Below are 12,969 nucleotides of genomic sequence, written 5' to 3' on the forward strand. Positions count from 1 at the left end.
AGCAACAATAATTTGGAAAAATGGTAGAAGTGATAGCTATTTCGGAAATCACCACATTTCCTCATCAGACTTCTTTCAGTACGATGCCAACCGACGATCACCACTGACTCAGCCAGTTGCCTACATACTGTGCTAAGTTTGCCTTGTTAAGTCTTGTTGCTATTTTTTCCACTATTTCACTTTTGCTAAGCCAACTACAATCAAGCGCAGCTATTCCGCTGCAATTCACTTGATCATGTGGTTGTTGGTTTTGTTGGTTTTTGTTAATATTTCTATTATTAGAATGTTTAGTAAATTGTTGCGCCAATTTTTTGCTTTGCAGCGCACAACCGTCCAGTCCATCGCACTATTTGTTTGTTGCAAAAACCGTGTATAGTACACTTGTGCAGTGGGCTTCTCCATGGGTGTGTTGTCCCGGAGGAAGTCCACCCACTCCTGCTGCTCCCTTTCGATCCACTTACGATAAGGGGTTTTACGCACTCGCTTCGGCTTCAACTACAAATATTTTGCAAAATTATTATTTAATTTCATTCTTTACAAATCACTTACTTTTTTTGCATTCTTCAATTTTTCGACACAAAATGAAAACAGCTGATGCGAGATGCCAATTTAACAAAAAAGAAATACATGACGTAAAGCGAGTTAAGTATGGCATTCTGTGTTATCTCCTGTTTCTACTTAAACAAAAACAAACAAAGTAACCATATGGTTAAGTGTTTTAAAGTTAATAGCGGCAAGTTTAACACCCGAGATAATACGAAACTCTGAATACCCTAATTGTAAATGCTTTGGGAAGATTTCGAATGATGTTGGATTGAATTCCGTTTGTTATTGTAACTGATTGTAATTCTTTGGTATTGACGCTTGGAGAAAAAATTAATTAATCCTAGAATCACACGATGGACGTTGGGTCTTAGTGGTTTTGATTTCAAGGTTCGACATCGTAAGGGTGACCAGATGCTACATGTCGATGCATTAAGTCGGCTACCAATTGTATGTACTGTAAAAGAGAATAAAGTTGATTTTAATATTCAAATCGCTCAGGTACGTGATCCTTTCATCCAGAAGTTGAAAATGAAGCTTGAAAAGGAAGATGTTTCGGGTTATGAATTGGATAATGGGTTGGTCTTTCGTGTTACTGATCGGTATACGCAGTTGTTCGTTCGTTATGACATGGAAGAAAATATCATAAGATTGGTGCATGAAAATAATGGCCACTTAGGTATAGATAAGTGCGTCAATCAAATTAAAAAACAAGGTTAAAAAACAATACTGCTTTCCTTCGATGGATGAAAAAGTTAATAAATTTATAAAGAATTGTTTGAAGTGTATTTATTTCTCGCCTAAAGATAACGAAAGAAATTTATACAACATTCCGAAGAAACCAGAGCCTTTTGATACACTGCATATTGACCGTTTTAGTTCTTTGGAAACTGTTAATTCGAAACGTAAGCGTATATTGGTAGTAATTTATGCGTTTACAAAATTTGTAAAGCTATATGCCGTGAACACCAGTTCTAAAGAAACGATTTGTGCTTTGAAGAAATATTTCCTGGATTATACTGTAGCAGACCCAGAAGAATCGTAAGCGATCGAGGTTCCTGTTTTACATCGTCAGAATTTGCGAGGATAGAAACATTATACATGTACTAAATGTTGTTGCATCGCCCCAGTCGAATGGTCAGGTTGAAAGGGTCAACCAGATCTATTTTATCGAAAATAACTGAGCCAATAAATCATCCTGATTGGCAAAAATTAACAGATGTCGAATTTGCTTTGAACAATACTTTACACCGTGCCATGGGCGTAGCCAGAACGAAATTTAAGGGGGGGGACCATTCAAAATAAAAAATTCAAAACCAATAACTTACTTATGTACTAAAAAATTTTTTATTATAGCTTAAATTATTGTAACCAATAAAGGTAAATATGTTGTACAAAAAACAAATAAACAGAAGTTCACAAAAGTTGATATAAAACTATTCGTCGATTTAAATTGTTGACTTTTTACTGAGCATGTTTATTTTACGAGAAGGAAGCATCGAAAGCCTAACCCCTTCCGTGTGAGACTTTAACCCAAACTAAAATTCCTACCGTCATGTACCGTTCGCCTCCCGGTATCACCGTCAAGGATTTCGTCGGGATTATAACACTGTGTGACTGATAAGGTTATAGATCTATTCTCTTCCTCTTCTTCCTTTTTGGAGCTGTAACCGCCAAAGCGATTTTGACCAACCGAAGCCTATTAGAAATGCCAAGTGAAGCCAGAATACTTTCAGAGCTGGGGCGTCGGTGTCCATTCGAACGACATGATCAAGCCAGTTGAGCCGCTGTATTTTAATACGCCACATACCAGCACGGGCATGATGAGTGATTTATAGTGTGGTTTTCGTACGTCGAGAGAGGACTTTACTCCTGAATGGCCTACTCAGTCCAAAGCAGCACTTGTTGGCAAGAGCGATTCTGCGTTGGATTTCCATGCTGACATTATTACCGGTGTTAATGCTGGTTCCCAAGTAAACGAAATTCTCTACTTCCTCGAAATTATAACTGTCAAAAGTGACGTGGGTGCCAGGCGCGACGTGCTGATTGTTTGTTTGATGACAGGAGATACTTCGTCTTGTCGTCGTTTACCACCAGACCCATTCGCTTTGCTTCCTTGTCCAACTTGGAAAAGTCAGGACAGACTTCGCGGTTTTTCTTACCGATGATGTCAGTGTCATCGGCATAAGCCAGCAATTGTACGCTCTTGTAGTAAATTGTTCCTAAGCGGTTCAGTTCTGAAGATCTTATTATCTTCTCCAACATCAGATTAAAGAAGTCACATGAAAGAGAGCCGCCCTGTCTGAAACCCCGTCTGGTGGCGAAAGGCAACAGAGCAGAGCTGGTGGTATTACTCAACGTCATTTTTCACAGGCGTATGACAGACATAGCGGCATATACCTTTAAGTACTGTCGAAAGCGGCTTTAAAGTCGACAAATAGGTGGTGAGTGCGGATCATTTTCTCGCGGGTCTTTTCCAAGTTTCGGCGTACTGTGAATACCTGGTCTATGGTAGACAATACATTCGATAAGACGTTGCAACCTATGCTTAGAAGGCTGATCCCGCGGTAGTTGGTACGCATGGCGCGGTCGCCTTTCTTGTGGATTGGGCAGAGCGCACTTGAATTCCAGTCGTCGGGCATGCACCTTATTACCTCCTTGCCATCGTAATTAAATAGCTCAGCTGACAGGCTGTCAGCTCAAACAGCTTTGGCACTTTTCTTCATAGTCAGGCGCTGGGATATCGACTCCATCGTCATCGACTGGGACCTCGAAGTGCTTCCGCCATTCAAAAGGGTCGAAAAGTGTTCCCTCCATAATCTGAGTACGTTCTGGACATCGGTCACTAGGTCGCCATGGTTGTTCATACAAGAGTCTTGAAACCTTCCGTAAGTCGTTCAACTCTCTGCTAAAAATTTCGGGTGTTTTTTTCTGTCGGACAGCATTTCAAGCATTTTCTCACACTCGTGATCGTACCAGTAATTAGCGGGAAATGTGGTTCCACTGCTCGCGCAAGTCGGTTTGTTGAAGAGTGCTCTCTCACAGCAGGTGTGAGGGTCGAGCGCCGAATCCATCGGCCGTCTGTTTTGATTGCAGCTTTTCGACGTTGAACTTTCCCTGCATTGTTGGGGGCCCTTTTTTTGCTTCTCCGAGGTTAGGTCGTATATTGGATGCATCAATATAGTAGTGCGAGTCGATGTTTGGCCCTCGGAGTGTACGTATGTACATCTAAAACATGGAAGCATGCCTTCCGTCTATCACAACATGCTCGATTTGGTTTCCCATTTTTCGATGTGGAGACATCCATGTAGCTTGAGAGAACGAAAAATGACACTGAAGATGGAACAACGCCGAAACCGGTTTGTCTCCAAACCAAATTTGACAAGGGACGACGGAAAATCGTTCCACAATACATCACACTCCTACCCTGTCGGAAACACCAACAACGAAAATGAGAATAGCTTGATGGATGTTTTTATGCTAGAACCCAGTAATACATACTGCCAAGCTTCGGGCCCCGGCGAAGTGGATCATCCTCAGCCCGCCGTTTCTATGTGGAGGCTGATTTTTTCGACACTGGCACCAAAGATCCCTTCGTTGCCCACCTTGGCATTTAAATGGCCAAGCACGATTTTTATACGTGTCGGGGGCAGCGCTAATATGTACGCTCTAAGCTAAGAGAGCCTTGGATGCCTCGTCCTTCTCTTCCATCGGGGCATTGGCACATGTGAATGAGATGTTGAAGAATCTCGCTTTGATGCGGATTGTGGCTAGACTTTCGTCCACTAGAGTGAACGCCGGTCTCTCTCCCACCACAAATCCAACACCAAATTGCACTCCTTTACGTGGCAACTGTAGTAGACGTCGCAAGGCTCACGCTTACCTTCCTCGCCCCGTCCATCGCATTTCGTGGATGGAGCTGATGTCAGCCTTTATTTTCCCTAGGACTTCAACCAGCCGGGCAGAGGCACCATCCCGATTAATCCCCTGCGCACGCGGGGTGTTACGCCCTCCCAAACCTCGCTCCCAAACTAGCGTTCGGTCGCTACCCAGAGTATTCATGGATATAAATATCCGGACGTAGTTAGCTGCGATTTGAACCGTAAGCACACGAATCACTTCTGGCCACTCCCAGGTGAATGGCAGTCAAAAGCTTTGCAGTACTGGGAAATGTACAAAACATAGTGGCCAAAAACGAATATCTCAACTAAACCCTGATGATTTTTTTTTAAATTCGCTCTACATACCTGTATAATAAACCAAATAGCCGGACAAAACGTTAATTGATATACATACATATGTATGTATGTATAAGTATGAGGGCGTATTGAACATTTTGAGTACGCAGATTTTTTAGGCTGGTATATTTATTTATGCTAAATATATTACTTGATTTTGTTTTGTCACACTTTAGAAGTAAACGTCTTGGCTGTTCACCCAACTGCTTAGTAAAGACACAAACCTAAAGACAAAGTAATAAACAATTGAACTATAAATTTATTTATAGTTTCCGTTCAATAAATTTTTGCTCATTTTCGACTGCAGCCAGGTTTTTACCCTTTTAAAATGGAAGTGCTTTGAAGTTAGAGATAATAACTTGATACAGAACCGGATGATCCACATATCTACTTTTCAAATCAATTTACTAATTATTTAGTTAGCGTTGGGAGTATAATTTGTTATACAGTATATATATAGGAAAAACCTTGAGATTTAGGGGGGCCCGAAATTATCAAGCAAGCATTTCGTGGTAGTATTTTTGAATATCTAGGCAAAAATTTGAAAGTTAGGGGGGGCCCGGGCCCCCCCTGCCCCTACCTGGCTACGCCCATGCACCGTGCAACTAAGGAAACGCCCGGTAAGTTGTTACTTGGTGTTGAACAACGTGGTTAGGTAATTGACGAACTAACCGAAAATTTATATGAGTTTTATTCAAAAGAACCTGACGAATTAAATAAAATAAGAGAAAAAGCTGAGACTGCAATCCAAAATCTCAATCGCGCAATCAGAAATATTTTGATGAAAGCCATAAGCCTGCAAAACAATTCAAGCCGGGTGACTTGGTGGTAATAAAGAATGTCGACACGACGCACAGTGCTCGGTCTAGAAAAAGTAGGAGAACTTAATTAAAAAAAAGTTATGACATTTTTTTTATCAAGGCAAATTATGTCAAAATACCTTTTTTCAGATAGCGAAATGTACTTCAGGGTGGCAACGCTCGAAACTTGACGTTCCATTGTTGACAGTTTGCCTGCCGTGTTTTCTTGTTATTTTCGTCAGACGCGTCGCGTGTAAAAAATTTATTTCAACGACAATCGAGAAATTAGAATGGAATTTAACTTGAGTGGTAACTATATTATGTGCAAAAAACAAGTTACAAAGTAAATGTGTTACGTTTCGGTGTAAGTAGCGTGTGTATAATTTGCTTCTTTGTTGTGTGGTAATTCTTTAGTAATGTAAACTTTCAGAAAGAAAAAGAAAAGCAATTAAACAGGATTAACTTTCTTACCTATATATTTGTCTTCGTGCAAGTATTCTGCGTCTATTTAGTGGAGATTTGGCTGCCTATAGCTACCTAACCGTGTTTTATTCATTTTTAAATGTACCGCATCTCCCTCAGAAAATGAGACCTACGTCACTCGCAAAGATGTTTTTTGTTCATACGAGACAATAACATGTTAAAAGCACATACAACCACTGCACCTAAAGAACTGTTATCAAACATATTACAAAAACTAGAAATATTGAAATTGACAAGTGAAGATCAAAATAAATTTGAGAAACATATACAAAACGTAGTAACTCAAATTCGAAAGAGATGGAAAAAAAGTTCTCGTACGCTAGAGATTTTTTTTAAAAAATGAATCGCTGTGGCTCTCGAAAAAAATAGAATTCCGATCTTCTAGAGAAGTAGGCCAAGTAGGGCGACTGAAAAAATTTTTGACGGATGTTCAACAAAGGTAAAAAGGAGAAAAGTGGCGGATTTGCTGAATCGTTCCGCAGAAGAACTTTCTCTGGTGACTCAAATAAAATTACATAGCGAAGGAGAGGGTGTTAAGGCTAGTGTAATTAAAAAGGCAATAAATACCTTTCTTTTGGTTCATACACGCCGTATTCTGCGGTAGAGACTTTAGCATTGATTACCGATTTGGGGTTAACTAAGCAGCAGTAAAAACTTCTTCAACAAAGTGCAAAAAACAAAAACATAAATTTATATCCAAGCTACGAAAGCATTTTAAAGGAAAAAAAACAATGCTATCCTCCTGATTCATCTCTTTGTATTTCTGAAAGTTCATCTGTAATACATCTCAGTCTCAAACATCTTAGACTCAAATATCTTAATGACGTCAATCGTACCACGGGAAATAAAGAGACAAACAGATCATAATAACATTTCCATGTGGAAAAAGTACCGAGTTTCGGACACTCGATATTGCCGTCTGATTCGCTTTGCCTTTGAAAATGAAAGTGTTAAAAAAATATTCAACAATTTTTATTGAGCTTGAGGCCGTTTTTAATGAAAAACTTATTGTGTAAAAGCAACATTAACTTAAAAAATGGTAGAAGTGATAGTTATTTCGGAAATCACCACATTTCCTCATCAGACTTCTTTCAGTAGGTTTCAAACCGACGATCCCACTGACTCAGCCAGTTGCCTACGCACTGTGCTAAGTTCCCTTAGTATTCAGCAACAACTTTATTAAATATATATAATTAGAGGATGGTTCCGTGCGCAGAAGTGGAAAACTTGGGAGTGGCCAGAAGCGATTCTTTCGCATACGGTTCAAATCGCAGCTCACAACGTCCGGATATTTATATCCACGTATCCTCTGGGTAGCAACCAAACACCCGTTCGGGAGCGAGCTAAAGTGAGAAGGCGTAAAACTTCGCGTGCGCTGGGTTTGGGTCCCGCCACGTTAAAACCCCGCCCAATTAAAAAGAACAAACAGCCTCGGATGAGTCCCCTTTTTCCTGATGACGACCATGGCAAACGTATAAAGGACTATGATTTAAGGGTATGCACCTGGAGTATCCGGACCCTTAATGGGGAAGGTGCCTCTGCCCGGCTGGTTGATGCCCTCGGGAAGACAAAGGCTGATATCACCTCCATCCAAGAAATGCGATGGACGGGGCAAGGAAAAGTAAGCGTGAAGCCTTGCGACGTCTACTACAGTTGCCACGTAAAGGAGCGCAAATTCGGTGTTGGATTCGTGGTAGGAGAGACTCCGTCGCCGAGTACTGGCGTTCACCCCGTGGACGAACGTCTAGCCACAATCCGCACCAAAGCTAGATTCTTCAACATCTCGCTCATCTGCGAGATGTCAAAATCGTGCTTGGCGATTTTAATGCCAAGGTGGGCAAGGAAGGGCCCTTTGGCACTACTGTCGGAAAATTCAGCCTCCACGACGAAACGTCCGATAACGGACTGAGGCTGATCGACTTCGTTGGGGTCCGAAACATGGTAATATGTAGTACTAGGTTCCAGCATAAGAACATCCACCAAGCTACATGGCTGTCTCCAGATCGAAAAAACGAGAAACCAAATCGATCATGTTGTGATAGACGGAAGGCATGCTTCAAGCATTTTAGACGTACGTATACTCCGAGGGCCAAACATCGACTCGGACCACTATCTTGTTGTAGCCATGATACGCACCCGCCTCTGTGCAGCAAAAAATGTGCGTCCAACAATGCGAGGAAAGCTTAACGTCGAAAAGCTGCAATCACAACAGACGGCCAATTTACTCGCCACTCGACTCACACACCTGCTCTCTGAGAGCACTCTTCAACAATCTGAGATACGCGAGCAGTGGAACCATATTTCCCGATCATTAGGTACCGCCGCCGAAGAAGTAGTTGGATTTCAGCGAGCCCGAAAGATCCACTGGTACGATGAGGAATGTCTAGAAGCCGCTGAGATAAAAGAGGACGCCTATAGGGCCACGTTGCGGCCATGTGGGACCGTTATAGGGAACTGAAGAAGAAAGCGAGACGTATTTGCGGCAAAAAGAAGAGAGAGGCCGAAATACGTGAGTGCGAAGAGCTTGAGATGCTGGCCGACAGGAAGAACGCCCGAAAATTCTACCAGAGGATTAGGCGACTTACGGAAGGTTTCAAGACCGGATCGAACTCCTGTAAGAACAACAATGGCGACCTAGTGACCGATGTCCAGAATATACTTAAATTGTTGAGGGAACACCTTTACAACCTACTGAATGGCAGCAGCGCTGAAAGTAGTGAAGAAGACGACCCCGAGTTCCCAGTCCATGATGATGGAGTAGCTGTCCCACCGCATGACTATGACGAGTTACGAATAGCGATTACGCGGCTGAAAAACAACAAAGCTGCTGGAGCTGACGGCCTGCCAGCCGAGGTATTCAAGTACGGCAGCGAGGAGCTGATGAGGTGCATGCATCAGCTCGTATATATAATATGGTCAGATGAACGCATGCAAAAGCGACCCCGCCATATGCGACAACTACCGCGGAATCAGCTTTCTATGCAAAGGTTATAAGGTCTTATCGAGTGTATTGTGCGAAAAACTGAAGCCCACCGTCAACGAACTGATTGGACCTTATCAGTGTGGCTTTAGGCCTGGAAAATCCACCATTGACCAGGTATTTACAATACGCCAAATCTTGGAAAAGACCCGCGAGAATAGGATCGACACACACCATCTATTTGTCGATTTCAAAGCCGCTTTCGACAGCACGATGAGAAGTTTCCTTTATGCCATGATGTCTGAATTTGGTGTCCCCGCGAAACTAATACGGCTGTGTAAAATGACGTTGAGCAATACCACCAGCTCCGTCAGAATAGGGAAGGACCTCTCCGAGCCGTTTGACACCAAACGATGTTTCAGACAAGGGGATTCCCTTTCGTGTGATTTCTTTAATCTGATGTTGCAGAAGATAATAAGAGCCGCAGAACTGAACCGCTCAGGCACAATACTTTACAAGAGCGTACAATTGCTGGCGTATGCCGACTACATCGATATTATCGGTAAAACCAAGGGCTACGTCTGTTCTGCCTTCTCGGGATTGGATAGAGAAGCAAAGCGAATGGGTCTGGTGGAGAACGAGGAAAAAACGAAGTATCTCCTGTCATCACACAAACAGTCAGAGCATAGCGTCTTGGCACCCACGTCACTGTTGACAGTTACAAGTTTGAAAAAGTAGACGACTTCGTTTATTTGGGAACCAGCATTAACACCAATAATAATGTCAGCCTTGAAATCCAATGGAGAATCACTCTTGCCAACAAGTGCTACTTTGGGCTGAGTAGGCAATTGAGAAGCGAAGTCCTCTCTCGTCGTACAAAGATCACACTTTATAAGTCATTCATCATGCCTGTGCTGGTGTATGGCGCGGAGGCATGGACAATGAAAGCATCTGATGAGGCGGCTCTTGGAGTTTTCGAGAGAAAGATTCTGCGAAAGATTTACGGACCTTTACGCGTTGGTGATGGCGAATATCGCAGACGATTTAACGATGAGCTGTATGAGCTTTACAACGATATAGACATAGTGCAGCGAATTAAAATTCAGCGACTCCGCTGGCTTGGCCATGTCGTTCGAATGGACAGAAACGCTCCTGCTCTGAAAATATTCAACGCGGGCTGCGATGCTGGTAACATAGGAAGAGGAAGGCCTCCTCTGCGTTGGAAAGACCAGGTGGAGAAGGACGGGGATTCACTTGGCATTTCCAATTGGCGTCAGTTATCACAGAAATGACTGGCGTGCTGTTTTGGACTCGGCCAAAATCGCTTAGGCGGTTACAGCGCCAATAAAGAAGAAGAAGAAGAATTAGAGTACAATATTCGCTTGTTGATGTTCGCTACGCGACTCCTGTATAATTGCCAAGACTCAAGTTATGTATACTTAGGCTAACCGTAATATTTATAGTATGTGCATACATACATATAAGCTGCAGTGAGAGAGTGAGCGCATTTAGTAAGTTTGAGTGCAAGAGATTCTCTTAGACATTACACCCCTTCACGCCCAGGAACGCTGTAAAAATCTGGTGGACGTCGAGCACGATAGTATCGTCGTGGAGTGCAACCGTCTGATGAGATGCTTGCATCCAGTGGTGTCGAACTATCTGCTGCGGTGGAGGGGAACGACCGATGCTGCGAAGAACCCTCTGAATTGGACTGTTTTTGAAGTCGAGAAGATGGACTGCTCTCATCTGTCGCTGCAGACCCCCATTCCGATGAGGTTTATGGCTCTTTAGAGTTTTGGTTAAGGAGAGCTAAGTCATCACCCCTTCAGCTACATGTCGAATTCTTATCTGATCTAGATGCCGTTTTATGATACGCTCATCGTCGTCCAGCTCAACTGCATATGATATGGGTCCATTCCTTGAATTAATTTTCGCTGGTACCCATTTAGGTCCTGTGGAGTAGTTTCGCACCCACACTGGGTCTCCATCGTTGAAGGACTTCTCCCTGCCAATTTCGTGCTTTGCCGTAGGAAGTTCGTACGAATGAATTTTATCGAAAAATGTCTTTAGTTGTATCTTAAACATAAGCTCTGCAGGTGAACGACCAGTAGATGTGTGCGGCGTAATATGCCGATTGAAAAGAAACCGTGACAGCCTTAAGTCGATGTCCTGCCACTCCGGTGTTTTCTTCAAGAAGTCCTTCGTTGTCTGCGCCATTCGTTCTGCTTGACCTTTGGACGACGGGTGAAATGGGGCACAGCGAATGTGACGATTTAGGTTGTCCTGCATAAATGTTTTTAATTCATCGGATGTAAATGCTGTCCCGTTGTCTGACACTCTCTCATCCGGCAGCTCATGAGTTGCGAAGAGTGATCGAAGGGGTTTGATAGCCGATTGCGATGAGGTTGACTTGACCAAGAAAACTTCAAGCCACTTCGAGAACGAATCTACAACGATGAAGAAAATCTTACCTTGAAACGGGCCAGCAAAATCAACATGGAGGCGTGACCATGGATTTTTCGTTGTTTCCCACCAATGAACTGGCGCATGAGCACTCTCGTGACGTGTAGCTTGGCAAGGCGCACACATGTTTACAATATCCTCAATCTTCGATTCCATTTTCGGCCACCAGACATAGCTTCTCGCTAAGGCCTTCATTCGCACAATGCCTGGATGGCCAGTATGTAACGCACTGAGGACTACCTGTCGAATTTCTGGCGGGATGATTGTTCTGTTCCCCCATAGTAAGCAAGCTTTTACAGAAGATTTCTTGTCGGCGAACATAAAAGGGATACAGCTTGTCCGATCGGCTCATGTTAGGTGGCCACCCCCTTAACGCCCAGCTTAGAACTTTTGCCAGTTCCGCATTTTTGGCAGTTTGAACAGCGATATGTTTGGCGTCTACTACGGGCTTGTTGACCATTTCTATCATCAGTACATCTTCCTTAATCATTCGTTGCTCATCCATTAAGTCCAGTCGACTCAAAAAGTCAGCGTTCACCAACTTATTTCCCGAACGGTATGCAATTTCAAAATCGTACGCATTAACGAAAATTCGACGTCGAAGCATTTGCGTAGTAGAGTATCACATTAGGAACGGGCTTGGTCGTATTGAAGATACCCAATAGGGGCCGATGATCGGTAACCAGAGTAAACTTGCGCTCATAAAGGTAGTCGTGAAATTTTTTCACTCCAGCGATTAACGCTACAGCTTAGCGGTCTATTTGGGCGTAATTCCGCTCTGGATTCGGTAGGGTCCTAGAGTAAAATGCAATGGGCCTCTCACACCCCTCAGGCATGCGGTGGCTGAGAACAGCGCCGATGCCATATGGCGACGCATCACAAACTACCACCAACAGCAATTTTGAGCTATAGTGTACCAGAACGCGCTCGGATACTATGAGCTACTTAAAATTTTCGAACGCCTGTTGTTGTTCCTTTTTGCAGAACCAATGGGAGTTCTTATCCAGTAGGCGATGTAAGGGCTCCTCAATTGTATTCTGAGATGGCCGAATGCCAAGTGAGTCCAGCTTGAATCCCAAGAACTCGATGCTTGAGACTCCGAAGGAACACTTATCCTTTCTTAGTCGAAGACCAGCGGTGTTGAATTGGCTAAATACCTCATGCAGCCGAGCAGCGAGCTCCGCCTCTGTTTTGCCCATTAGAACGATGTTGTCAAAATACGGCAGCACCCCCGGAATATTTCTTAAAAGTGTTTCTATAAAATTTTGAAATATCCCTGCCGCTTTCCTCAAACTGAATTTTGAAATATCCCTGCCGCTGAAGAGATTCCAAATTGGAGCCTGGTGACTCTGAAGGCGCCTTTGTGAGTGACGTTAGTTTGGATAACTGTTCGTCCACTTGCATTTGCTGATAGGCTTGTGCAAGATATATTTTGGAAAAAATGCTGCCTCCCTCTATAGGCGAAAGTAAAGTGTTTATAGCTGGTATCTGGGAGCTGTGCGGCTTTAGTGCTTTGTTAAGC

At 43.2% G+C, this 12,969-nt stretch overlaps 1 protein-coding gene across 1 annotated transcript; it reads right to left on the reverse strand.

Annotated features, from left to right (window-relative positions):
* Positions 1-10,793: 10,793 nt before the first annotated feature.
* LOC118750858 (uncharacterized protein K02A2.6-like) lies at positions 10,794-11,603 on the reverse strand. Its single transcript, XM_036485587.1, has one exon. The coding sequence runs from the start codon at positions 11,601-11,603 to the stop codon at positions 10,794-10,796; it is 810 nt and encodes a 269-aa protein (XP_036341480.1).
* Positions 11,604-12,969: the final 1,366 nt, after the last annotated feature.

This window comes from Rhagoletis pomonella, unplaced genomic scaffold (genome assembly GCF_013731165.1).
Source record: "Rhagoletis pomonella isolate Grant_MI unplaced genomic scaffold, Rhpom_1.0 Rhpom_scaffold_00428, whole genome shotgun sequence".
NCBI classification, from domain to species: Eukaryota; Metazoa; Arthropoda; class Insecta; order Diptera; family Tephritidae; genus Rhagoletis; species Rhagoletis pomonella.